The sequence below is a fragment of the Strigops habroptila genome, chromosome 6, assembly GCF_004027225.2.
Source record: "Strigops habroptila isolate Jane chromosome 6, bStrHab1.2.pri, whole genome shotgun sequence".
In the NCBI taxonomy this organism is placed as follows: domain Eukaryota; kingdom Metazoa; phylum Chordata; class Aves; order Psittaciformes; family Psittacidae; genus Strigops; species Strigops habroptila.
In genome coordinates this window covers 16,031,761-16,059,619 of record NC_044282.2, presented here as the reverse complement: position 1 = coordinate 16,059,619, position 27,859 = coordinate 16,031,761, and the positions used below count along the sequence as shown (strand labels likewise).

General features: G+C 46.0%; 1 protein-coding gene across 2 annotated transcripts in view; it reads left to right on the top strand.

Annotated features, from left to right (window-relative positions):
• SOBP (sine oculis binding protein homolog) overlaps positions 1-18,409 on the top strand; it is a 118,161-nt gene extending 99,752 nt beyond the window's left edge. For both annotated transcript variants that reach the window (XM_030490544.1, XM_030490545.2), the window contains 2 exons: positions 114-2,068; positions 16,676-18,409. In XM_030490544.1, coding sequence (XP_030346404.1) covers positions 114-2,066 — 1,953 coding nt within the window. In that variant the 3' untranslated portion in view covers positions 2,067-2,068; positions 16,676-18,409. The remainder of the gene's footprint in view (positions 1-113; positions 2,069-16,675) is intronic.
• Positions 18,410-27,859: the final 9,450 nt, after the last annotated feature.

The following is a 27,859-nucleotide window of genomic DNA, read 5'->3' as shown; positions in this document are numbered from 1 at the left end:
CCCCCCCGAAAAATTATGTGGGTATTTACAAAGCAACTGAATTACTTTTAAAATAACACTATGAAGAGAAGATTGCTTTTCTTACCTGATTTGATTTTATTACTGTGTTGTAGGTATGTGACTGGTGTAAGCACATAAGACACACAAAAGAGTATCTGGATTTTGGGGACGGGGAAAGAAGGCTTCAGTTCTGCAGTGCAAAATGTCTCAATCAGTACAAAATGGACATTTTCTACAAAGAGACACAGGCCAATCTTCCAGCTGGACTGTGCAGTACATTACATCCTCCAGTCGAAAATAAAGCAGAAGGCACTGGGGTGCAGCTGCTGACTCCAGATTCTTGGAATATACCGCTAGCAGATGCTCGGAGAAAAGCCCCATCCCCAGCGTCTGCAGCTGGCCAAATTCAAGGTCCTGGACCATCAGCGTCTACCACTGCCTCTCCGTCTGACACTGCCAACTGCTCTGTCACTAAAATCCCCACGCCAGTTCCCAAACCTATTCCCATCAGTGAGAATCCAAATATTCCACCAGTTTCTGTCCAGCCACCTGCTAGCATTGTGCCTCCAATTGGTGTCCCACCTCGCAGTCCTCCCATGGTAATGACAAACCGTGGGCCAGTTCCTCTGCCCATATTCATGGAACAGCAAATTATGCAGCAAATCCGCCCACCATTTATTCGCGGGCCGCCTCACCATGCCTCAAATCCTAACAGCCCTCTGTCAAATCCAATGATTCCTGGAATCGGTCCCCCACCAGGTGGCCCCAGAAATATGGGTCCCACCTCTAGCCCCATGCACAGGCCAATGCTTTCCCCTCATATCCATCCCCCCACAACACCTACCATGCCTGGGAATCCTCCCGGCTTATTGCCGCCTCCCCCTCCCGGAGCTCCTTTGCCCAGTCTTCCCTTTCCCCCTGTCAGCATGATGCCAAATGGTCCTATGCCTATGCCCCAGATGATGAACTTTGGATTGCCATCCCTTGCCCCGCTGGTGCCACCCCCGACTCTACTAGTGCCATATCCTGTCATTGTCCCTTTGCCCGTCCCCATCCCCATTCCCATCCCCATCCCTCACATCAATGACTCCAAACCCCCCAATGGCTTCTCCAGCAATGGCGAAAGCTTCATTCCGAGTACCTCCAGCGAAACGCCTGGGGGAAAGCCAAACAATAGCTCTTCATCCCCCCGAGAGTCAAAGCAAGGATCATCTAAATCCTCTGACTCGTCACCGAGCTGCTCAGGCCAGTCCCTAAATCAAGCTCAAGTGCTTCAGGAGCACAGTAAAAATGAAGTTGTTGACTTGACTGTCAGACCTAGTAGTCCAGTGAACAGTAAATTTGGTTTCCCCAGTGTGCTACAGGGTCCACAGGATGGTGTGATAGACCTAACGGTAGGCCACCGGTCTAGGCTGCACAATGTTATCCACAGGGCTTTACACGCCCAAGTGAAAGTTGAACGTGAACCTAACAGTGTTGTAAATCTGGCTTTTGGTAGCTCAGACAAAAGGAACTGCAGTGACTGCAGGGACAACTGCAGCCCAGTGGACTCAAAAACGTTACCGTGCAGTGACGGAGCTCACTGCTGTCCTGTCTCCTTGGCCTCCGGCACGCCGGGACTGGAAGCTGGTGCAGCGGTGTGCAACGTCATTGTGAATGGCACGAAGAGCACGGAGGGTTCCAAGAACCCGGAGCCGCCCCAGGAGCTGAAAAAGCCCCAGCCCCCGGAGGAGCTGGCGGTGAGCGAGCTGGAGTCTGTTAAGGAGAACAACTGTGCATCAAACTGCCACCTCGAGGGAGATGCTGGCAAGAAGGCTGGGGAAGAGCCCCTTGCTGGGGGAGACAAACAGGACCCGAACCTTAACAATCCAGCAGACGAGGACCATGCGTATGCTTTGCGGATGCTGCCCAAGACAGGTTGCGTGATCCAGCCTGTGCCAAAACCAGCAGAAAAGACTGCTATCGCGCCGTGCATTATCTCAACGCCAATACTCAGCACAGGGCCAGAGGATCTGGAGCCACCATTGAAAAGGAGGTGTCTCCGAATTCGAAATCAGAATAAGTAAAGGTTTGTGTAATCACTACTGCCTTCTGTGTGAGTAGAATGAGTATTTTCAGGTGTAAGGTCAAACTCATGTGGATGTGACCTTTGCGAAACAAAAAGTTACTGATTCCGATTTATCAGCACTTTCAGAAAACTATTGGTATTTATGTTTTAATATTGTTCTTTGTGTTGTATTGCATCTGTAATTGTCAGTACTCCATCCATCAGCAGCCTCATTACACTTTTGCTCACAGAACATTTCGTGATGGTGCTGGCTGTGAAGTTATTGTGTTGTGTATGTCGAAGTCAGTGGTTTTCTGCCTAGGATATGGTTTAGGTCTGGGCCATTAATCTGCTTACTTATTCCAGCTGAGTTAGGCAGCAACTCAAGCCTTCATGCTGATGATTGAAATTGCCCTACAGCACAGCATAGAGCAGGATGACCCAGCTGCTTCCTGCTAGCTCAGATCCAATTGATTTACCAAATTTTATCATCTCCAGCCATCTTAGTCTGGTCTGTCTCCAGACCGCACCCTGGCTTTCAGCTGAGTGAACCCCTTCTCCCTGAGCTTTCCTTCTTCATATATTGGTGTTTAGGGACTGCCTGCTGTCTTGGACTTCCCCTCTGTAGCTTATCCTAGCACGACCTATAGCATGGGGCTTGGGTCTCTTACCTGAGGTACCTGCCTTTGGTGCAAGCCTCCTACCTTAGAAAAGCAGCTGAGGTTTCCCACAGCCCTGCAGTTGTGTGTGGTTCCTGGCAGGGCTGTAAAGCAAGGCAGAGATAGGGGTAAGTATGCCAAGAACCGTGGCTTGTCCAAGGACAATGCTCCAGAGACAGAACACCCCCCTACCCTTCATTCCCTATTCCCAGCCTACTGAATCCCTCTGATAAAACAGCACCTTTGTAAAAGTGTTAGTTTAATATACGTCTGTTGCTTCAAACCTGTGAGCAGGAAACAAATGTAATTGCATTTGTTTAGATTCACAAGCATGGAGAGCTGCTTTGAGGAAAAGGGAAAATGGTGGGTGTTGCAAGAAATCTGTTCAGCAGTAAAATACTGACGGCTTGCCGGATGTGGCTTGGTGACGTGCCAGATTTCATTACAATCCATGGAATATTCTGTAGCCTCCAGTAAATCCCTGTCCCTGGTAGCACAAATAGTGACTGCAGTGGTGCTTGGCACCTACAACCATAGATAGCAGCGCATGCTGTGAAATCTGGGCCATTGCAATATCTCCCTGCTCTGTCAGTGCAGGCTATTTGCACCATCAAAAATACCGCAGCATAGTCAGAACTCCCTTTTTATTTGTTAACACCACGTTCCCTGTGCTGGCTGCAGTGCCGGAAATGTTACTTCCCTTGATCACAAACAGTATTTATTTACTTTCTTCAGTGGGACAGAACCATTATTCTTTGCTCTCAGCATGTGCTGACACATTTAAAAGATACATTTGTAAGAACAGAGGACATCTATAACTTTCTTGGGCTATTAACCAACATATGTAATAACTCAGAGGTCGAATGAATATTTAAAATCTTTACACACTCCTAAGTCCTGCTAGTGGGGATCCCCCTAACCACCCCTGAGGTATGGATGGACTATACACCCTCTCAGCAGCGAGATCTTTATTGCAAACCCCAGTGTGCCACCTTTGGAGCTTGAAAGATTGTCTCTTCGTAAATGTATGCACGCTTTTACCTAGGGGAAGACATTTGATCTAGAGAGAAGGCCACTATTTGACTGTATCCCTTTTATTAAATTTTAGGAGAGCCATGGTTAACTCTTCCTCTCCCACCTGTTCAAGCACTCCATAGCGCTGGTTTGTTTCAAGCCAGTGCTAAGAGACTTGCACATTTGTGTGCTGACACGGTAGTTAAAGGTTAAAAGTTAAAGGCAGGCTGGTTCTTAGCATCTATTTATGCTTGCCTGGACCATCCGGGCTGCAGTAATGCCACCTCTCTGAGGTCCCAGTCCCAAGAGGGGTTTAGCATCATTCACAGCCAAAGCCTTAAAACATCAGACGGAGTTCTGGCTTCACTGAATTGTGTATTTTTGCCTGTTGACATGATTATATATGACATCATTTCACGGGTAGTATTTGACAGAAAAAGTGAGCACACTGAGCAAGCTGCATTGAAAAGACAAGAAAGATGCTTTATCACTCACTGTCCTCAGCTTTTTGTATTCTCTAAATGTCAATAACTGCCATTGTGGTTATTCTCAGGAATAACCATTTTCCTATTCACCAAGAGTTTTAGGTATTCCTTTGTCCCAGCGTAAGGATTGTCTTACAGAAAAGTTTTCAGGTTGTCAGGCAAGATTAATCTGACTCAATATAGACATCTGGAATGAAGACACAGCTGAGCTAATTGTCTAAACTCTCTTTAAAATCAACCTACAGAAGCAGGCACTTCAGAGAGACAGCTGAGCTCATCCTGAAGTCAACAACTAAGACAGCTCAGACAAATTGTGCCCTAGGAGTGCCTATTTCTCCCTGCTGTGAAGGAAACTTAGTGTGACTGGCACAGACATGGATGACCCCATAGACACTGTAAGTTCAAAAGCCCAGTCTGGGTGTCTGCCGTGCCTTTGGGGTTTGTGCAGTAGCATAGCATGGCATGGTGATGGTTATTAGTCAGTCTGTATTCGTCCCCTCCTTTCTCCACAAGAAAAGACGTAGCCTCTGTGCAGAAGAGATGTGAGACCAGGATCCATGTGTGCTTCAAGGGAAAGAGGATACCCAAAATACTCTGCAGAAATAAACAGCATGATAACCATCTCATTCCAGTGGGTACCTCAGTGAAATGTGGGTGGGTTTTGAGCCTTTCAAGGCACGCACAAGTGGTTTGTGCAGCTCTGATGATTGATTTGAGCTGAGGACTCTTTGGTTTTGTGCAGACCCCTGCTTTTGCTCATGCTGGCCATAGCCGGTCTGGAGGAGCAAGGAGGCTGCTTACATTTCTGGCCTCCCAGCAGTCTGACTGGGAAGACTGCACAGGGCTCAGAGCCTGCCCGTGTCTGTACAGAGGGGTTGAGCAGGGGGAGCAAGAGTGGACGAGCAGGGGAGCAGAGCATCAGTGCAGCCTCTTGCACTGCAGCCCTGACCTCAGCTGTGCCCATGAGCTCCTCCTGCCCAAGCCTGGGGAAGGGCAGAGGTAGATCCCAGCTCCTTTGGCAGTCTGGTTGTAAGGAGGATTCCTCACGGGAGACTCCCAGCCTCACAGAAATTGTAATAAAATACAAAGAGGGTAGGAGCTGAACTAATAATCGTGTTGACTTGGGCCCTTGGAGGTTTGTATTGATTGTACTGGCCACGCTAACCTTGGAGACAAAAAAGTCCAGAGAATTGTCTTTTTTTCTCTTGCTCCCCACCTACTCTAATTGGAAAATCTGAACATATTGCCCTAATGTGCAACTTTTCCTGGATTTTATTTCCCATAAAATTGTATGAAAAGAAGGAAATTAGCCAAATATTTTTACGCTAGAGTTCTGGACAGACAGATTGAATTCGTGTAATAGCAACATGGGCGCTCGAAAAAGGAATCAATGCAAGCGTGACCTTTTCAGGCAAGTCGCCAAACTCTGGATTATTTAATGTACCAATTACTTGATTATTGGAAGTGCTAATCAGCAACATAATCCGTGATGTTAAAGTTTAGTCTCTCCATCAGGATGTGGACTGTCAAGCTGTTCTAGCTTGATGCAATTGGAAGAACCAGCAAAAGATGTCTCAGTGCCAAAGTCCTACAATGATAAAGGAATGAAGCTAGGAAGAAAATTCTGTTGAGTGTTATTTTTTCAAGTTTGAGCAACGTGAGTTTCTAAAATTAGCAGTGTTAGTGTTGCCTGCCTCCATGCTTTATGTCCAGGCAGGATCAGTTTTAACCCTGCAGTGCTGGTGTCAAGGTTTCCTAAAGCAAATAAATGAAAACACTAGGGTCTGCTTGGATTTAACATGACAGTTATCGTAGACTAAATTAGAAAACTAAGTGGCACATGCTAAACTCACAACTAGCTTCTGCGTGTGTTCACTAATCCTGTGTTGGGGGCAGAGGGGTAAGAAAAGGAAGGAGTTTCTCTGCTTATGTCAGCAGAATTTCTCCCAGAAGTAATGGAAATAGTAGGAGTATGGCCACATACAAAGCCAACCTGGGTGTCCTGGGGTCAGCATCTGCTGAGTTACAGGCCCAAACCTCCAGCTGTCCAGTCCACACACTGTAGTCATAAAAATGTACAACATGCAGAATGCTCCAGTTCAGAGCAGAATATATATCCCACTGTGAGCTCCCCTGCCCATAATGGTCCAGCACAAAACTTCCTGCTCTGATCAGGATTCCTGAGGCAAGGGGCATAGCTATTAACCTCCCTTTCTGCCTTAGGAGTTTTTATTGCTCCCTTGTCACTGTAGCATCTACCTACCAGCATCTTACCCTGCCCTGCTTCCTGCGATCAGGACAAAATTTGACCTTAAAAGTATACTTGAAAACAGATTTTCGATATTTAAACACATTTTTATGCTAGTCATCTTCGGTGACACAGTACTGTGGGCCAGAGGCTTAGCTAATTTTAACTGGATATAGTTCCACTGGTGCTAAACTAATTTAAATCAGCAGAGTAATTGGACTCATACACTTAACGTCTGCTCTTCTGGTTCAGAAGTTTTCTTTCACCTGGCTTCTCAGGAGTCTACAGAAATTTTCCATTTATCCAAAGAGGGAGAGGAGATACTGCTAACACCACAAAGCCTTAAACACATTTCCTTGGAACTGAAGCTTTGCCCTTGAGAGCTGCCTGGCTCTAGTGGTGTGATCTTACATTTCAGAATTGCCTGTGTAGCTTCTCAGATACATTAAATCAGAAAAGGGATTTCCCGGGAAAAAAAAAGGGCTCTCAAAGTGGTGAAGTATAAAATGACATACTTCCAGGGTAGCTTTCAGCTCCCACATCTTGCTGCTGGGGTGTGGGAGTGCTAACTTCCGTCTCAGTGGCAGTAAATAGCAGGCTTGTGGTACACTGCCATAGATCGCTGCACACTCGTTGAATCAAAGGAACAAGTGCTGATTTCTGATGGGTTCCTCCTGCTTTTCCGTAAAACCTTCTAGGGCATATGTTTCAAATATGATACCCATCTCGAACCCAGTTTAGGAAACAATTTCACCTGGTCTGATTTACAGAGGTCGTGAGCATCTAGGGCTGTTGGCAAATAAAACACATGGCCAGAACTTCAGCCAGTTGAAAATGGCATAACTCAATTGACAGAAATCTGGAGAGCCTCCAGCTCCTGGAGACTGTAGCCTACCTGTCAGCTCCCAGGGCCTAGGACCACTGACTTCAGAGATTATTTTGGTGCTATTTGCCCTTATTAGTTTTAATTGTCTTGTGAAATGAAAATTACTTGAACTGAAATAAATATGTAATCCATGCCATTCCCTAAGCTGGTACCACCCACATTCATATTGAAACGACGAGTTACTCATAATTCTTTGCCAGGCTTTAAAGACTGACCAGGAACTTTCATACATATAAAGCCTAATGCTCCTCTTATTTAAGTTGGTGCAAAACAGATTGGGCTGCACTCAAAAGCGCTAAGTGTAAAACAGGCATAGGGGAGACTAGCTCTCCATCAGTCTTTTCTTGTGCTGTCAAGCTACCAAAGTCAGTAGCTCAAGGAAAGTTTATCGGGAAAAAAAAGCACAACTCATGATTAAATACAGAGTCCCTAGCAACAAAGACCACAGTAAAGCAGACAAGGGTTTACAAACCCTTGTAAAAGCATCATCTGAGACAATGGTTGCCATTACATTCAAAGGCCGAGATGCTGGACAGTGTCTGCTGCTGAAATCTGATAAGGAGCTAAGCACCTAATAACCTTTGTGAAGCTTGACCCTGAAACAACCATAGCCAACTTCAGTGCAGAACAGTGAGCTCTGAACAACTGTTAGGAGTTCATAAACTGTTTCTCAGTATTATGAGCAATACCTGAAAGTGGGTCAGAAAGGAGCAAAACACTTTCGGGGACTGTGGTTGTGAAAAAGGTGGACATAATCAAGCAGTGAGCAATAGATTTTAAGATAAAATTAAGTTCTTTCTAAAAAAGCAGTGGGAGATTCAAGCAAAGCAGAAGCAAAGCTGTTTGAGCAAGAAATCATGAGGAAATCAGCTTGTGACCAGCAAGCCTTTCTGAAGCACTTTTTGTTTCCAGATTACCTGCTGAGTCTCTCCTGTCTATTTTTAGGTCACATAGAGCAAAACAGGCAATTTAAGCACATTCCTGGGTGCCTCCATCAGTTGAGTTCTCATGGCTGAGACCTACTAATCACTACCTTATTTACACTATTTTGATAACAAGCTGCGTTTCACTCCCGAGACCAGAGGTTGTGTTTGGAAGCGTGTGTGATCATCCTGTGAGAGCTGTGAATCAAAGTAACCTCTGACATTTTGCAGAACCCTCAACTATTCAACGTTTACTTCTACCATGAAAATTACACCTAATTAAATATCTGGGCTTGATCCTGTGCAGTACTGTGCGCACTCAGCGCTCAGTGCCTCTAATGCAAGTTGAAAGCCCTCAGCACGTTACAGACTGAGGTCCTGCCTTTGACTCATCTGCATGGCTTTACTTCCCCAGACACGATTTTGGTATTTGAAAAGATTGGTATTCCTGTACAACATGTGTCTCAATTTGTAATGATATCCTCCCTGCAGCTGGCTTGCTTTTCCAAGTGTTTCTGAAACATTACTGTCTTAAATTCAAGCCAACCTACAATAACAAATTATCTAGAGGCAAAGAGGCTGAACTGTGTTTGTTGAGAGGACGCCCCCATCCTCTGCTGCACTCCATCTTCCCAGTTTCAGACTTTCAGGCTGTGTAATGTAATCACCTTCTATGGAAGCACACATTCCCCCCCCCCCAAAAAAAAAATCCCATATAAAAATAGGGGGTTTAGGAGTTGGGTAGTGCAGAGAGAAATAACTATCAAGTTCCAACCTCTCTGGAAAGATCTGCATCCCATCATCTGCCGATTGATATTGAAACCTATGGTTAGAGCAATTTTCGTCTATTTATTTGGAGTCCACGTGGTTAAATGTAAAACTTTGTGTTGCCTGCTTATGCTCCAAATATTTATAAGCTTTCATGAACCACTTGTGCTGCCACTTCTAAGTTGCTTATTCAAAAGGAGGGGGGAAAAAACCTTTCCCACAGGAATTCTCCAACTGAGAGATGCTTGAATATGAGTAGAAAAGGAAAGATATGTGATGAAGTCACTGAAAGCTTGAATTCTGACCCTATACTTCAAATATCAATTAAAATGCCAGTTCAGTTTTATTTGAGGCAGTTTGCCAATTATTGCTGAAAAAAGTTATCTTGGTGGTAAAAATACTGCTGCTTTTTTCTTGAAGTGGGAGGGAAGGTGGGAAATAGAGAAAATCTGTAACAATGGTGTCCAGCAGAGCTGGGAATAAAGGAGATGCCCTAAGCTTCTGGGCACTGAGGTCTGTGCCAGGTCTCACCTGCTTGCTCCTTACGTGTTCTGGGTGGGTTTTTTCTGCTCCTTCCCCCCGGTATAATCTACCTGACATTTTGGGCACCTGAGCCTGCTCCCTTGCCTTCGGGTGAGTCTGCATCTGCTCTTCCTTAGGCTGAAATGAACAAGGATGGGGGCTGGGAAAACCACGGAGAGAAGCACCATGGGGACAGTGCCAGGCATACAGCCCTGCATGCTTAGGGATGGAGGGGTGTTCATGGGAAAATGTGAAAATGTTAATTGCTTCCTGATATGGGATGCTGAAACCTTTCACTAAAAGATTCAGTGTAATTTGGGGGGGGGTGAGAGGAGAGGAAATTATTATAATAATTATTGTTATTATTGTTGTTGTTGTTATTATTTTGTGGCCCACAAGAGCATTTCAGACTAAAAAGCCAGGCCCAGGTGAGGAGAAGGACTCTCACAGGGAGGTACAGGCTGTTGCTTGGCAAGACCCCCATCTTCACCATTCACTCTCCTCAACTGCTACCCACAGTTATTCTGCCTTTTTCTGGCTGTTTATCTAGTTTTACTGAAGAAATCAGCTTGGATAAGAAAATTGAGAAGCACCTCAGAATAGCCAAAAAGCCTAGTGGTTTGGGCCCACAGGAGGCTGCCGAAATTCAAGTTGAAGCTTCTTTTCTTATTCAGACAAAATCAGAGGCTTAAAAAAGGGTTATCACATCACAGTGGTTGCCTATTTTCAGGAAAGAAGAGTAGAAACTGTCTGGATTTGGTTTTCTTTCTGTTTTAGTTTTTATGTTTTGGGGGGTTTTTGGCTGGATGGTTTGGTTTGGGGTTTTTTGTTTGTTTGCTTGCTTGCTTGCTTGTTTGTATTGCTTTGCAAAGTTTCAGCTTTATCCTGGTGCAGAATGGGAGAATTGGATGAAAATTTGGCTGGATTTTTTGAAAGGAAAGATCATATCTTCTTCCACATCTGCACATGAAGCATCAGCGGGGAAAAGCAAACTGTTTACAGGTGTGCCAAATACACTGGTGCTGCACTAACTGAAAGGCAATGGGCTGCCTTGTTGTTGTGGCAATATAGCAGGTTACCCCACTGTAAAGCAGGACCTGGCCCAGGCAGGCTCTGTGGTCTGCCACAGAGGACATGGCCACGTGCTACAGCTGAGACTAGAAGTCCAGAACTGTGATGGCATTTTCCTCTTTGCATGATTTGCATATATACCTCAAAATGCCCCAAAATGTAAACCAGAGACTCCCTGTCAGTGAAAGCTTGGAGAAAGATGGTGCCATGGGGCCAGGCAGGAGAGGCTGGTTAATATGGGTTTTATCTTTTTTTCAGATTGAAAGTGGAGTTTGAACTCGATGAGCAATTGTTCTATAGAAAGCTAAACCATGAGAAACTTCATTGAAATGGTGAAACATTACATGAAGAGAATATTTAGAGAGGTTCTGGGGAGATGGCTACTTTGAAAAGTAGAAGGTGGTAGTGGGGAATGAAGGATGACAACAACAGAGAAACCTGACGGCAGCACCGATGCCGAAATCTGGCAAACTGAGCCCAAATCTTCATCTTAGCCTACCAAGACTATCTCTTCTGCCTTCATCCAAAGTTGGTGGATAGAGAGGCTCTTCCTGGTTGTGTTTCAGAGCACTGAAAGCAGTGCCTGCCCTGAAGCACCCCTGGGTGTGGGGAGGATAAGGAGGTTCCCTGGGTTAAAGTCATGAGCCCCTATGTCTCCTCTGCCTGTACCACAAGAAGAGGAGAGGACATAGCAGTGCAATTCAGTGGGGAGCTGCTTCCACAAAAAGCTTGACAGTGATGGGAACATGAGGAAATGGAAATTAAAAAAGCTGCAGCATGGGTTTCCATTTGTTTCCTGGTGGCAGCTGTTTGGCCCAGGAGAATCCAAACCTGAAGGGGAGAGGAGGTGCCATGTCCCCTCGGTCTGTGCAGAGCAAGTTGCATGGTGAAGTTGCCTTGCTGCTTTATGGTACAGGGGAGGATTTACAGGAGCCCAGGCCATTCTCCCCAAGTATGTGGCTGCTCTCTGCTGAATTTAGGGAATGCTATTTCCACTGGCTATGGAGAAGAGCTGCATGTTTACCCAGGACAAGACTGTATGCCTATTTTGGGCGATAGCACTGTCTTTATGGAAATGTATAAAAGAGGGAAGAGACTCCTTTTCCCTTTGCCTTATGCTGTATCCCTGCCATGGAGCCCGGGGCTGGAACAGTGCAGTCAAGAGCAGAGTCTGCTGTTAAATGGCTGGGGTTTGAAAGATTGTCACCCTTTTTGTAAGAGGTAGAGAGGGCTTCATTTCTGTCTCATTTCTCTTCAGTGAACTGGCTGCCTGGTAAACCCAGGAGCGCAGACCCCACATCTTGGTGGCTCACAGTGATGATTCCTTTGCTGCCTCTTTTTAATAGGTGATTTTCCCTTGGGCCAAGCAGGAGCATGAAGGAGAGCCTGGAACCGTATTTCCACCATTTGCTTGCTGTATAACAAGGTCATGATGACATGCATCCCTGTTCCTAACTACACTAGCTAGTTTTAGGGCTCAGTTTAACATACACTGAATGAGCATAGTGAGAGACGGTACTAAATGTATCAGCAAGGGGCCAAACACAGATGTAAAGTGGTGAAATTTCCCCAAAAGCTTTTCCAGGAATAGATGCAGGGAAGCAGGAAACAGCACACAGCAGACCTACTGCCTTCCAGTTCCTGGTTCTCCCTTAAGGTCCTTCCCTGACTACAAGGCAACTGGATACTATTGCAAGCATAGCCTCTGGTGCATCCCTGCAACAATTCAGGCACAGAGTTAGGGGTGACTAAACTGTCCCTACCACTTCTTCTGCCTAGGCATAAAAGGAGAGCAAATCCCAAGCCTCTTCCCCAGTGCATTCCTTAAAGTCACAGTGTCTGCTCAGATTACAGCTCATGTTTCAGTAGGCAGGAGAGCCCGAGTTGCATATCTGACCCAAAGTTAAGAAGGATCTATAGCTTACCAGACCGGAGCAGAAGGAAAGCACCACCTTCAAAATCAAAGGTTGGTGCTTAAGGACTCTGCTTGTTATCCCATTCGTGCTAAAGGCCTCTTGCAATGTGGCATCCCCATCATCAAGTATTCAAAGGGGAAGGTTTTAATGAAGAAGCTTGAACTGCTGGAAGAATTGCTAAAAAAAAATAAAATAAATTACAGAACCATTACAAGTAACAGATGATTCCAGAGTGTTTCCAGGGCTGAGCTTGCTCCCATGCTGACTTTAGCTGCACTCTTGTGGTTTATCTTCAGAGCAGTTTCCCTGAGAAAATAATTGCAGTGCCTTTACTCTAGGGCCATGCATGTCCCAGATGAACTAGGCCTCTTTTAGCACATCAGCATTCATTGTCTGGGTGAATTAAGTGCTGTGCTAGATGACGGAAACTCTGCCATGCCAGCCCACATCAACAGTTGCCTCAGCCTTCCCCACCCAGTCTCTAATCTTTTTGTGAACAATAAGATGCAAATCTGGAGACAGAAATGCTCAATGGAGCACAGAATGAGGGGAAGCAACCCTGGAAAAAAATGTGTGTCTGTGTGCACACATGTGCCCAAAGCAATGTCAATGACATGGCCCCTTTGAGGAGGTAGGACATGTCTGGGGAGGGCACTGGGTAGAAGCAGCTATTCCTGGCAGCTGTCAGTGCCTGCAGGAGCACGTTGCCACTGTGGCAACACTTGGCTCATGGGGCAGAGCTGGGAGCAGCCACACAAGCATCGATGCTTGAGTATGGGGGAGCAGGAGAAGGAAATGCCCCCAAAGCTGAGCTACCCAGCTCCTCAGCATGGAGGCATAGTGGGGGAGCAGAGCAAGGAGCAGTTCTAGCGATTGGTTCTACCAAGCAGGGCCAAAGCTTCCCACCACACCAGTCCCAGGGCTGTGCAGGATGAAGGGCTGTAGGCCTGTAGCGGCAGCTGGAAAGAGCTGGCTAGCTGCAGAAAGGGAGGAGGGAACTTACTGGGGAGGCATTGCCCTGGCTGCCAAACTGTCCTGCCAAGCGAGGACTTAAATCCTCACGTGTCGGGGCATAAACCAAACAAGAAGCTCTGCATTAGTCCAGCCTGCTTCATAGCTGCCCATTGCTCAGGTTATGACTAACAGCCACAGAGAGCATCAGTGCAGATCTCACCTACTGTTCAGGGGAACACTGTGTCACTATCAAGCCTGCACAGATAAGCCTCAAAGTTACCTGCTTGATCTGGGTCATCATCCAGTTGACCATCCTTTCCCTGCCCTGCACTGACAGTAGGGCAGAAATGAGCCTACCTACTTGTTCTCTTTCTGTCATCTTTTCCATGCTGCCTCCTCCAGGGGTTGGAACTACAGCCTGCCTCTGACTTCTAGGTGATCTTCTGCCGCAGGATCAGCCCGGCCCTACTTAGCTTTGGAAAGCAGGCAAAACCCAGTGTGCTTACCTCAGTGCAACTCGCATAAGCTCAACTCCATGGATTTTTGCTCACGAAAATTCTTCCGTGGCTGATGAAATTTTTGTGTCTTGATCAGCAATATTTGATGTGTGTTGAGGGCAAGTTCACCTGTGGTGAAGAGCATATGTTGCTCTCCTAAAAAGTAATTTGTTTTCTGGGGGAGATATAAATAGCTGACTTTATTGTGCTGGTCATGCATGCTAGTGTTGGGACGAGGTGTGTAACATCTATCTGTGTTGATGACCAGTGTGTTCTCATTTCTTTATAGAACTTTGCATGCTATGCCTGATATGGGTTTTTATTCTGTCACTTGATTGCTACAAAGATGCATTCATCAAACACAGTTACTGCCATATGAGCCAATCACCATGGAAGGTCCTTCTCGCCAATCTGCACACTCTGTTACACTGAGTCTATCTATCCACTGTAGAGGATAATAGACAGGACTTACAAAGCCAGCTGACTGCTCCAGGCAGAAAGCATCAAAAACTAGTGACCTTCTTCATGCCCTCCCTCCCAAATCACTTATCAGGTGGTGCTATGCCGTGCCATTTGTAACTGATTAGTGAGGGATGGAAATCCATTTCTGTTGATGTATAGAAAGAGAGGAGCAGGGAAAATTCCTAAAGCACAGAATGAGGTTTCATAGAGACATTACAGGTTTCATTTTCTCTGCTGGCCTTTTTAGTTAATCTCAGAGCAAGATTTCAGGCCAAAAAGTGACAGAAAGCAGTTGTATCCTTTATGGGGAGTACTTAGTAGGTGGATACATCCCAGTTCTCAGTTCTTGTCCTCAGCTGTCTGTACACACAAAGCTGCTCAATCCTGCTGGGCACACTGCCTGAAAGCCCAAATGTTGCTCCTTAACCTAGATATAGTGGTCCCTGTGCTCTGGGAGTTTATGCTGGTCAACCTATTCAATGTGCCTTCCAGTCTTTGCTTTGAGAAAGGTGGAGGTTTAGCAGGGAGATAGAAGCACAGTGATGAGGGGGATCACAGAGGAGCCACTGTGAAGGGGAGATCATGGATCAGACTGAGAATGAAAATGTGACCCAGCACAAAAATTCAGGCCATAAGTACTTCAGAGTTTCAGTCAAAATCTGTAAGGGAGACAGAGCCTAAAGCACGCTGTGTTAGAAACAGAACAGTCCCTGTTAGGCAGTCTACATGGCCAACTGACAAGGGAAGCGTAAGCACATGAGGCTATGGTGTATCACCCAGTAGCCCCTAGATAAACTAAGGGATCAGGAGCTTAATTGGGGTGTTGTTAACTGCATTAGATTGATAAGGTGGTGATCTGGGTTTTCAAAAACATGAGTCCAAAGTTTTTTGTGACCTTGGCCTTCACCACTGACAAAGCTCACCTTATTTTGGGGGAGCTATCATGCAGCTTCCTGAAGACCACATCAATAAAGCTGTGTTTGCTCCAGTATTGTTCACCCAGTCAAAGCACCTGTGGGCTTCGGAACGGGGTTGTCTGAATCCTGAGGGATGCATCCCTTTTGTGTCCTAAAAAATGAGAAAGAAAACAAAAGCAGTCAGAACATCTGGTCAGATAACAGGAGAAAAATGGACCTGGAGGTGAGGACCAGGATAGAAAAAGGAATAACTGGAAAGTTGAATTCTTTGCCTAATTGGTCTAACAGGATCTGGAGGTCTTTGTTCTCATCTCACACATTGTCCATGGAAATGTATGTGTTCAAGATATCAGATCTTGGTAGCAGTACACCTCACTGAGAGTAATGCCTAGTTCTTCTTTGGGTCCTAAAATGCCTTTATTTGAATATTGTTTGTCACGCTAGCCATTGTCAGTCCCACGCTCTGATGGCTGTGACCCCCTGGTGCTGTAGCTGCTATGGTGGTGGTACAAGACTGGTTGCAGACGATCCCAAGAGAACACCAAGGAGGTTGTGGAGGACTCCAGCCTGACCTCCCTCATTGCAGCTTGGTTTTGCTGTGTTGAGCATACATCTGTCCTTTGTATGACTATGGATCTGGGAAAAGGCCAAGAGGGGAATCTTCAATTTGCATGCATCACATGGATAGCACCCAGAGTTAAGCTGTGTTAGTGGGAGGTGCATATTTACATGAGAGTTGAGCTGCCTCTGGGTACTGCCCCAGTTTCTTCACAAGACCGATCAGCCCTGTGGAGCTGCACACCAGCCCACAGCGAGGTGTCTCTGGGGAGCCCTGGCACATGCAGTATTCCCCGTCCTATCCCCATCCCAGGTGCCGGGGGATCCTGGTCCAAATGCTTCTCCTTCTCAGACTCTACTTTCCCGACTGTGCCATGTAGAGAGCAGTACATCCCACCTCTGTAAAGCACACTGAGATCAAGGAGTGAATGGTACTGTATAATTGCAAAGTATCATTATTCACCCATGCTCTTGTAGGATGAAAGGCGCTCTATGAAACCCAGAGAATGGACTATTATTATATCGGTTTCCAACTTTTTATCACAGGAATTCTTCCATCTCCCTCTCCAGCAGCCTCGGAGGCTGCATGTACCAACGGCCTTGTGGTACGAGGGGCAGCTGAGGCCAAAGCGGCGGGCTGGTGTCTCAGTGAGAGGCTGTGTGCGATGTGAGCTCAGGTGGTGCCCAGCCCGCCTGCAATGAGTCTCCCACCGCTCGCCCTGACCACCTCTGCTTGTCTGCTTTTCAGGAACGCTCACCGACAGGGTACCTTGCATGGAGAAAGGGAGCAGAGCAAACCACGTCACTCCACCGAATGACACCAGCTGGTCCGCTCACCACCCCCTCTGGCTAAAAGTCCAGCAAAGCAAGCAGCTTCCTGTCACGAAGCCCCTCCGAGGAAGCCTCGGTCCCACGGGTGCCTTTGACCCAGAAGACAGCACATCATGGACCCACACAGTGTGCTCAGCATTCCTGCGACCACCCCTCTTCTCCTCCAAGGAACGCTTTTTCCTCTTGGTTTCTTGCTGGGGGGGATTTTTCACCCTGGTTTCAAAAACCACACGGACCAACATAGGTACTTTTCCCTCTCTGACTTCAAAGTTCAGATATTTGAGACTGGACAATGATACGGATTTTTTTTTTCTTTTTTTTTTTTTAATTTTTTTTTTTCCTTTGAAAAACTGCTGTGGTTTTGCTGCTACACTAAGAATCGTGATTTGCATTGTATGGTTTTGGACCTATTCAAGTTTTGATGGGGGAAAGGGGTAATACTGGAGTAGCAACGCTTCAGAGTCATCTCTATCCTACCCATGATGCACTTTTAAATGAAGAGTTAGAATATTTTATTGGCTAATATACTTTCCTTGTTATTTTTTACAAAGGCCACCTTTATCCTTTCTAATGCCATATTTTCAGTGTTACACTTTTATGGCTTTTAATTTTTGATTTGACAGATGTAAGAAGCAGCATGAATAGTTTATACTGTGGTTTTTCAGAGACTGAATGCCAAGAGAACTCAGTAAATGTTTATTCTTCTCAGCTTTCTCTTTAAATTCCCCTAAATAGCGCCCCATTTGGGAACAGAGCAAGAGTGTTGAACTAAAGACCAAAATTCCCTCAAGGTGTAAAATAATCTGAGGGGAATATTTGCTGGGCGTCACGAAAGACTTGGATGAAATTTCAACCCTGATGGTTTTCAGTGATCCAGGAAGGCAGTGAGACAATCTCTCCATATGCATAGCCCTTTCATGATAATTAGAATGGTATGGACAAACCAATGAAAACAAGGGTAAAGTGAGAAAGATCCCCCATGATTCTGTTTCACTGTTTGCTTTCTCCTGTCATGGTTAAGAGAAATGTGCAATTTGATCCTCAATCAGTGGGTGGAGGATAACAGGGTAGAATTTACTTGTGTGCACTTGTACAGTTGTAGCCAAGAGTCCAAAAGTACACTAGAGCATGTTATACTGGCACTGAATTGGTAAGAGAGTTGTGGAGTATCCCATTCTGACAAATAGAGGAAAAAAAAAAAAAAAAGGTAAAGAAAAAGAAAAAAAAAAACCATACAAAAAAACCACAAAAGAAAAAAACACAAAAAAATAACAAACAAAAAAATTAAAAAAAAAATCAGATCACCTTGTGATTCAGTGTAACTGTTTACTAACTCGAATAAAGCAATTGTTCACTCTCGAGTGTTCAGAGTACACCTTTTCTATAAGGCTCCTGCGGGGAAGTGAGGAGCAGCTTGCAGGAGCAGTGTCTCTGCCTGTGTCAGCGGTGTTGGGAGCAGGGTAGCAGAGCCAGTTGAACCAGAGCCTTGTAGTGATGGTGCACTATGAGCACTGTGTATATACTGTATTTCTATATTTTCCTTTGTACAGATTCACTTAAGTCAAGCTACTGTTTTACAGGTGCTCCTTATTTATTAGAGCTGTGAAAGCTTGGAAACACACCGGGCGAGTAAGCTCGCTTTTTAAAAAAACAAACAAACAAAAAAAAACCAACAAAAAAAAGAAGAAAAGGGAGGGGGGAGGGGGAATCCAACAGCTCCTGAGTCTAGGGAGAGAGCTCAAACAATGAAACATCTTCAAGAGAGCAAGAATCTGAAGCACCCTCAGTGTGCTCTGCTTTCCTTTTGGGCTTGCAACGCTTTTCTCTCTCCCTGACTGGTGTCAGATTTATTAAAACAAAATAAATCTCCAAGAAAAAAAAAAATGCACTTAAATGTGCTGTTGTTTTATTACTTTTTGGGTTTTTTTTATCTTTTTTGTGCATGTGGTTATTCATTCCTCTACCTGCCTGGTCACAGACCAAACAAAACTCGGCCTGAAGGCTCAGAAAAATATGTGTAAGTGTTCTTGAAGGCTGTACCTACGTCTCTTCCATTTTCACACTTCTCAGTTTCTGCAGTGTTTTAAGACACGGGGAAGGGGGGAAACCCCACAGTTAGCAGAGGGCAGAGTTAGGTCCTGTCTTAGAGAAGAGCCCTAGATGGATGCACTGGCTGCAGCTTCATTTATTTCATGGGGATCTGTGCAAGTGCTGTTAGCTCATGCTGCATTTGAGGCTGTGTACGGAGTGTGTTCTGCCTGCCTTTTGTAAGGATGGGGGTTTTCTATGCATGAACTCCCCCTGAAATCAAGCCTAGGTTCTTCAAAGTACCAAAATCCTCCCAAGTGCCCCCAAAACTCTGCAACAGGAAGAGATTTGCAGGTCCTGAGCTATCTTGCACAATAGCTCTTGCTTCCCAGCTCTTGGCCAGCACTGCTGATGGAGGGGTTTGAAATGTCCGGTGAGCTCTGTAACTATTTGACTGATTCCATTAACCAGCCACGTAAGGCAAACAACAGCGTAAATGTGCCTGCTTGGAAGGGCATGTAGAGCAAAGCTTGTCTCCCTAGTAAACAGCTTGCTGCATCTCTATTTATTCATTTGAACTTGGCTGTAAAATGAAGGCCGTGTGTATTGATTTTGCTTTTGTCAATGGTCCAGAATTGTTAGCACACATTTTCACTCTTCTGAAAAACAACAGACTCTTTAGAGAAATCTTTCTCTCTCATGAACTGCTTTTTCCAGAAATGGAATCAGCTTGTCAAAAACCATCAGGACAGCAGAGGTAGAGAAAGCAATCTAGGCTGGAGCTGCCTTCACGCATTTCCAATGCTCACAAACTTACCTAAGCTCTCCTGAAAATTTGCCCACCTTACACTTTCTTAACGACTTACCCCACAATTCACAATCGGAACAACTGCTTTGGACAGTTGAATCAGTTCATTGTTTGCTATTTTAAAAATATCTCCAGCTGCATATCTGGGGAGAAATATCCAAGTACACATAAACCTTCAGCAAAATGTAGACCAAATGGTACAATACATTATGCAAAAGAAACCTGCTTTATTTTTGAGGCCAAATCCATCCCTTGTACGATGCCAACAAAATGAATGGGATTACACAAAGGATGTAAGAAGGTCCTTTGCAATTAATGGGAACCCAGCAAAGCCTTGCAGAACAGCGCTCGCTTGCTGCTGACATTATTTATTACGCACTAAGACCTAATAGTCAAGCCAAGCTCTTTCCTGGAGAACTCGCCATCAAGGAGCCAGACAAAGAAAAGCCTGATGCATTGGGAGATACACAGGAAGGTTCCTGCGTGCAATGGCAATCACTCCAGCTCTTGCACATGTACAGTTTTGAGATGCAGAGGCTGTCTTCATGAGCACATAGAGTCAGCTTTGCCTCAGGTCTCTAAGCGGCCAGCCCTGTGTGCATCCCTTCGCACTGGCAGGGCAGAGGGGGAGTTTACTGTGATCAAGCTGCACAGGTCCTTCTGCTGGCACTGGATTCTCACTGTCAGTGGGAATTTTGCCCTTGTGATAAGAGGGGGTCTGCGTGCTGCAAACGCTGTGCATTAATTTCCTCCTGTGTTGTCTTAGATGATTTTGAGGGCTTCAGTTTTTTCAGAACTACAACACATGTCCGTATTTGAGTGGCCCAATTCCGTGAACAAGAAGGTCCCTCAAAATGAAAACATTTCATGCTTTTTCCGTGCTAAATGATAGAAATAAATTTGCTTTGTTCAAATAAGTGCTGTGTGCCAAATTTGCAAGGATGCTTATCCAAGTGAGATATCCCGTTCTGAGGTCCATATTTGGACACCCGAATCAACACTCAGCCAAACACATGCACGAGGCATTTCAGTGCCATTTGGAGTGTCCATATATAGAACTGGATGCCCTAACTTCATTGCCTTTGTTTTAAAAATAGGCCTGGAATATGTAAAGGCATCATTTAATAACAACATTCTGTGCTCAAACTAAGAACACATCTGCTGGTGCTGGTACAGGTTGATTCCCCTGGAATTCCTCTGGATTTACAGAGGTATAACTCAGAAAAGAAATGGCCCCTTAAGTTGCTTTGCCTTCCACTCCTACCCAAAGCTGACTTGATGTTTGGGATCTCTGGGTTAGGGAAGGAGGTACTGAGGCATGTGTATGCAGTATCCACACACATGCATGCAGCAGAGGGAGAGAAAGACAGTCAGGAACTGAGTTAAACCCGCTTCATATTGAACATAACTGCTTAGATATGGTGAAATGGGTAGAACAGCTTTACATAAGCTTGTACACATTTTACTTGTCATTTATGTGGTACTGGGCAAGGAAATGCAATGCTACCTTAAGCAACATGAGTATATTTTCCACAAAGCGTAGGCTGCACCAGCAAAACACACAGAACTGTAAAAAATACAGCTGAACAGCAGCTCCTGGATGTTTTCTTCCAGCAATGGTGGGAGCACGGCCCCTCAGAGGTGCAATGGACGCTGGCTGCAAAGTGCTGCAGCACCTCCAAGGAAGATGGGGTCTCTCACACAGCAGTGCTCCTCAGACTGTCATGTTGGCCAGTCAAGACCTGTTGGGACTTGAACTTCTGTGACCCTGTGAAGAACTGACCCAGCCACGAGGCAAAAAAAGAGTAACTTAGGCTGCTGACAGCCTCTTTCTTAAAGATGTTCCCCGTTCTCTAAAGCATCACCTATCTACTGGAGCAGGTGAATGTCCCAGCTACTTCACCCGCTACTCTAGTGAAGTAGTTTTCCAAGGACATATAAGTCCAGGGCAGCCAGGTGCACTGACTGGGACCTTTCCTTAGAAATGATGTTTGTTATTATTAGCCAGTAAGACAGCTGAGGACAGAGGTGTGTTGTGATTCCCACCTTTCAGCAGGCTTACTTTTTCTTTGAAGGACCTTGCTGGACCTCTTTAGTAAAAGAAAAAGGCTTGAGGAAGAAGTAATACTGCCTTCTTTTCCAGAAAAGCGTCATGGTTAGGAGGCTTGCTGGGGGGCCAGGAGACTCAGCTTCACTCCCCTTCTTCAGCTGAAGGAATCAAGCCTACATAGACCCACACAAAACAAGTTGTTGAGAGAAGCTCTCATCCCTTCCCGTGTCCCAGGCCAGGATTGATGAGTTATAATCTCTCCCAGCCCGCCCACTGGCACATGAGCTATGCCAAGAAAGGCAGGAGACGTGGTCTTCACTCCCGTGGAAGAGACATGAATACAACATCCACAGGGCCAGGAAGAGAGAGCACAGCCCTGGATTTACCTCTTGAGATTGTCTCCTGGAACAAGGATGTCTACTTCCAACATGGCTTCAGAGTTGCTGCAGTAAATACTGACCCATTACAGAGCCCACCTCTGAAGTAAAGGGAGCCTTCCCTCAGCCAGCTCTCAGGGTCCACCTCAGCGTGTTGCAGCCCTGTGGTCCTCCATGCTGCCAGGGTCCCCAGCAGAGCAAGGCAGGGAGGTTGGGTGGCCAAAGAGGTCGCTGGGGCCGCAGCACTGGTGGCATCACCCAGTCAGCTTTAGAGCAGGGAAGCGTGCCAGGCTGGTGGGATTGCACCAGCAGGCCTGCCCCACATCTGCTGTGTGATGCTGGGTCTTCATATTACCTACCCTCTCCTTCTGGAGTACCTCAGGAGATGCGGTTTTCAGTTCTTGCCAAGGGAGATTGATTTATTGCCTCCCAATTGCTAGTGTGGTCTTTGGCATGACAGGCATTATGTGAAATGTAATGTTTGGAGGGGAGGGACATGACTCAGAAGCAGCCTGCTTCTAGGTATAGGTACTTTTCTAAGCATAAGCCTAAGCAGGCGCCCAGGCGCTGAAGCACGGCTGGATGTTGGGGAAAGCTGGCTGCTGCCTGCCCACCAGAGAGGTCCAGCGAGATGATTTACAGGCAGGGTCAGGTAGAGGAGCTGACTCAAACGGGTCAGAGGGGACGGGTGCCAGCCCACAGGCTTATTGTCAAGTCGACATGCAGGGAACAGGGCAGGAAGGGGGGGGAATGACAGAGCGTGAGTTGAATTCCTTAATAACGTGAATTATAAAATCATTTCCTGTGTTAGGGGTTAGGAAAGAGAGTGAAGGACCCGGAGATCTTCCAAACAGAAAACAGCTTTTGTTAAGGCTTTTGGCCTAAGAAGTTTGGGGGGGTGGGGTGGGAAGGGAAAGTGCTGGCACATTTTTGGCTGGAAGCCTCAGACAACATATTTTTTATTCTAGTCTTTATTTTTCAAAATAAAATCATGGGAGGCAGCAACAAAGAGGGGGGAAGAGGGTGAAATTAGGGGGAACAGTACCCAAGTATTTCCCCCTTCTTTCTGTCCCTGTCATTAAACATACAGGGTCTCCTTTATTATATACAGTAGCGGGATTAAGCCAGCAGCCCAAGGGCTAGGAATGCAACAAGACACTTTTATACTTATTGATCCTTTTTTTTTTTTAGGGAGATTGTTTTCATGAAAGTTTAATTCACCTTTTTTAGCTTTTGAGTCTAACTGCCACACATTTTATCCCGCTTCTTTGTGAAATGCTAAATCCATTGGTAGGTTTTAGTTTTCCTGGTGTAACTTTTCAGAAACTGTATATCTGCATAGCAACCCCACTGCAGGCAGCTTATGTCACGGTATCACATGTCAGAAAGATGAAAAGAACTCCAAATCTGAGCTGCTCCACAAACTTATGTCCCCCATTCTCCGGCATTTATCTTCTGTACTTAATATAAGTGTCAGGAAGGCAATTTCAAGGCCAGAGAGGTGCGAAGTTTTATCTTGGAGATGACAAAAAAAAAAAAAAAAGAGAAAAAAGACACATGACCTCGGTTCAGCCTTGTGCGGACAATCAAATGAGAAACAAAGATTGTCTTTTTCCTCCTCTCCCCACTCCCCCCAGTCCCCACCTCCCCGTGTCCCTGTTGTCTGCTTCCAACTGCAACTTGAGCCTGGATCCTGAGCCTGGTGTCCAGATTAGAGATTGTTGACTCAGATTTAGTGCTGAAACTTGAGCCAGGCCCTGTTGATGGCATAGCCTTGAAGGAGCAGGTTTACTTCAAGCCAAAAGAGAGATTACATGTCAGACTAGAGCCTGCCTTTTCTTTATCACAAACTTCCTGATCTCCCTCTGTTTTAACAGTGTGTGTCCCCCCCCTCCCGCCATGTGCCCACTTTCAATTCCTTCTATAGGGTGTCGTAAATCAGGAAATTAGCAAGTGTGTAGCTGCCCTTTGCCACAGGCAGAGACAATGTGCTTGCTGTGTTTTTAACCAGTAGGTAGCACTTAACATAATCAATGGAGAGCTACGTGCAGAAAGGATGAAAAATTGGGTCTCGGTCTGGCCACTTACAGGGTATTTCTCATCACCCAGGCAAGCTGCTTTTATGAGAATATGACATGCCCTGGAAGCTTGCTCTCCATTTTGCAGGAGAGTCATTAAAAGAAATCATTACATGTTTTTTTTTGTTCCTTGGCACACACACTGCTTTTCCTTGGCTTCTGATTTCATCCATCTTTCAGGCGCTTCGTGCCTTTAGTAATTTATGTGCAAGATTTTTCCAAACCTCCAAATGTTTTTCCATTTGGCAAACTGTGGAAGCCTCCACAGAATGTAACTGTAGAGTTTTCTTGTACTTCAAAACATGAGCCCTGTTAGCACAAAGATGCATCTAATACTTGTAATCCTGTGCATAAAAGCTGTAAAATCATATAAGACAATCAAAGACATCATTCCTTCTTGTGTGTCTTTACCAGCCCTGTTGCTGTAACCCCTTACTTGATACACAAAAGGAGAATTTCTCTACGAGCATTGTTGTTTTCTTTAACTATAGTTTTTGGAAGCTTTACGGTACCATATGGAGAACTATTTTATTCTACTGCTGGTAGCTTTCTCAATACTGGCTATAAATTAGATAATTTTCCTTGTGTCTGATAGCCACACGCTATCAGTCAGACACAGTAGCTCTCTCAGGAAAATCCAGGAGAATTTGATAGAAAGCGATAACCTTCCCACCATATAGAATTTAATGGAAAATTTTATTCCCTACTCTAATACTCACAACAGTTGATTAAAAAAAAAATAAATCTTATTTTTCACCCTCCATTAAGTTCATGGGTCTGCAGACTGCTTTTTACAGAAGTCTCCTCACCTTGCTCCTGTCCGTCCCCAGTTCTTACGAGAGGGACATGTGCTGGCGAATAGCCCAGCTGGGCTTTTCAAGGCCTCCCAAGGGTATCAGACACTCGTATGCATTTCAGGGAGACTTGAGGAGGTCATCCAGTAGGATGAGCAAGAAGCAGTTAGGTTGCCCTGAGCTGCAATCTGGGCTGCTGTGGCTTTCTTCAGGAATGCAAACCCAAGGGGAGATTCATTAAATGTTTTTTATAATGCAGTCCAGTGAGTGACACCCCCGAAATGGCGGGGTATGTAACCAGGAGAAAAGAGATCTTTCTTTGGCCGTCCATGCTCATGGGAAATTACCAGGCATTGAGGAACAGCAACAACATCTTTGCTTGTATTTGTTTATTTTCAAAATCCCTAAGTAGTTTACAAGGTTGCACTATAAAATACTTCCATTTGTTGGAAGTCCCAACTGGACTAAGTTCCTGAACAAAGAGTCTGTTTTGCCAGCAGAAATGGGTCCAGATCAGGCCTAACGTATTATTTACACCAAGTTGTGCTCCATCGCTCCTTCTCAGCATGTACTACCCTGCTTGCCCTGGAAATAAACGCCCAGTGAGGCTATAGAATAACTGGTGGGATAAGTCTCTTCGACAGTTCTTCACCCAAACTCCTGCATCTAAACCGAATTTACATGGAAAGAACTATGCATGTTTCTCTTAAGAAAGGCCAGATCTGTTGTCAGCTACTGCAAATCCAAAAATTTCTCCAGTATCAGTCCTGATCTACCCTGGCACAGGACAGAGGCAAATCAGAGTAGCAGTGGGGACTTTGTTTTTAAAGAAATGAGGATGAACATTGAGAGCTTTGACAGTTCAGTCTTGCCTTCATTTCCATCTGTGTCAATCCAAAGTAACTAAAGGGAAGGGTCGGTGAAATTCTTCCAGCTGACACTGATGTGATGGAGAACAGAGTTAGTTTTCATACATCGTTCCTCAGCCTGCCAAACTATGGTGACATTTCTGTGAGACACACATGACATCTACGTTAATAGCAGAAGACGTCACTGGGATCTGGACTATTATGTAGAATTTATTGCTATTATATCACTTTAAAATAAACTATTCCCTGACTAAATCAAATTAAGGTTACTTTATCAGTGTAGGCATGAGGCACATTTTCTTCTTATAATTTACTTCCTCTACATGACACTAGATTTTTGTTTATCTTATTGAGTTGATAAAGTAACATGCTCAATTGTCAACATGCATTAAAAAATAATATCTATCTGTCGAGGGAAAGAATGCGTGGAAAACGCCAAGGACACTGGGACACAAGCATGCACTTTGCCTAGTCTATTAAGCTGCAGCATTTTAGCATTTCCACAGCTCTTTTTTTTTTTTTTTACCTGGTTTTTATTTTTGACTGGCTGAGCGCTTTTCCTGCTCTCTCAAACTCCTCCGCATTGCATCCAGTTTGCTCTTCCAGAACTGATCGACTACTACAGCAGGTCACCACCCCTGCTGAAATCAGCCAACAAGCCGACCATAACCCCAGCAGATGTTTGCGGTTTATAGGCCAAACGAGAGCCCCGCAGACCACTGAAATACCAGCACCACAGATGTGGAACCTGGCCACTTGACGTGAGCAACACAAAGCCCTGTCCTGCCCAGCCGGGCTGGGACTTCCAGAGGAGCAGAAGGTCTGAGAGACTAATTAGCCTGCAGAGCCAACGCTCTGGCCTATGCTCCATCATTTTGATGGGCGCAAAGTCCTTTAATGAGATGCTGCATGAGCGAAGTCAGATGAGGCCCCTCTGTAACTTTACCTCTGAGTCTGGCAATCACCTGAGTTCATAACGTCCTCGAAACGTGCCAGCCGGCTGTGCCAGGCTCTGCCACTCACCCCAGCTGGGCCAGCGATGGCCAACCAGCCTCATTACCGCAGCCCAAACTGCTCCTGCACTCTGAATGCAAAACGGGGAGCTATAAACGTGACACCATGGAGAAAAGTATTTTTTCTTTTTTAGTTTAATTACAGATGCTGCTGGTGAGTAATGAAGAAAAGAAAAGACCAGCAGCTCTCAGCAGTTCATCGGAGAGACTGAGGATGGCACAGCCGGTCCTCAGCCGGGCTCTTTTGTTGGAAGCACATGTTCTTTCTCTGCTGAAAAAGCCACACTTTCTGCTTTCTGACCCTGACAGGATGGATACAAGTATTTATTGTGGTTAACGTTAGCTCCTGAGATCTCCAGACCTCCCAGGACGCCTTTCAGTATGGATTGCCACTGGAGCAAGGTGTTAGCAAAGAAAAGCGAGGGGAAAAAAAAAAGCGTTTTGAAGACAGCACCAGGTACAAAGACCTCAAACCCGTGTCTGTGTCGCTCCTGGTACAACACACGTTTTCCCATGTGCCATTTCTGATGTGAATAATTATAAGACGAAATTGAGTCTTTCAGTGTGACAGTGTTGGGACTGAGGGGAAGGGCAGCAGCAGGAACGCTTTTTTAGGAATTTCTCCAAGCGTGTTTCCATCTCGGGGTATGAGCCCGCACCTCAGGCCCGGCCGAGCCAGGCCGGGATAGGCCCCGGCTTGCCCGCCCGCACCGCCCGCCGGCCTCCGGCCTCCGGCCGCCGCCCGCCCCGGCGGCAAGGGCCGGCCGCACTGCGGCGCCACCTGCCGGCGCACCGGCTGCAGGCGGGAAGCCTGCCCCGGGGAGGGCAGGGGCGGGCAGGCGGCCGGTGACCCGGTGGAGCCCGCGGCCAGCCCGCCGCTGTCCTCTTTTTCACCCAACCGAAAGCCGCCGCCGCCTTTCTCTGCCCGCCGCCCGGGGCCGACATGCGGTCTGGCAGCCACAAGGTGTCAGCCGCGGGCCGGGCAGGTGGGCGCCGTTGGGTGCGCCTGACGGCTGCTGTGCGGGATGCGCAGCCGGGTCCCTTAGGGCTTCCCGCGGCGGGGCGCGGAGGCTGCTGGTCGCCC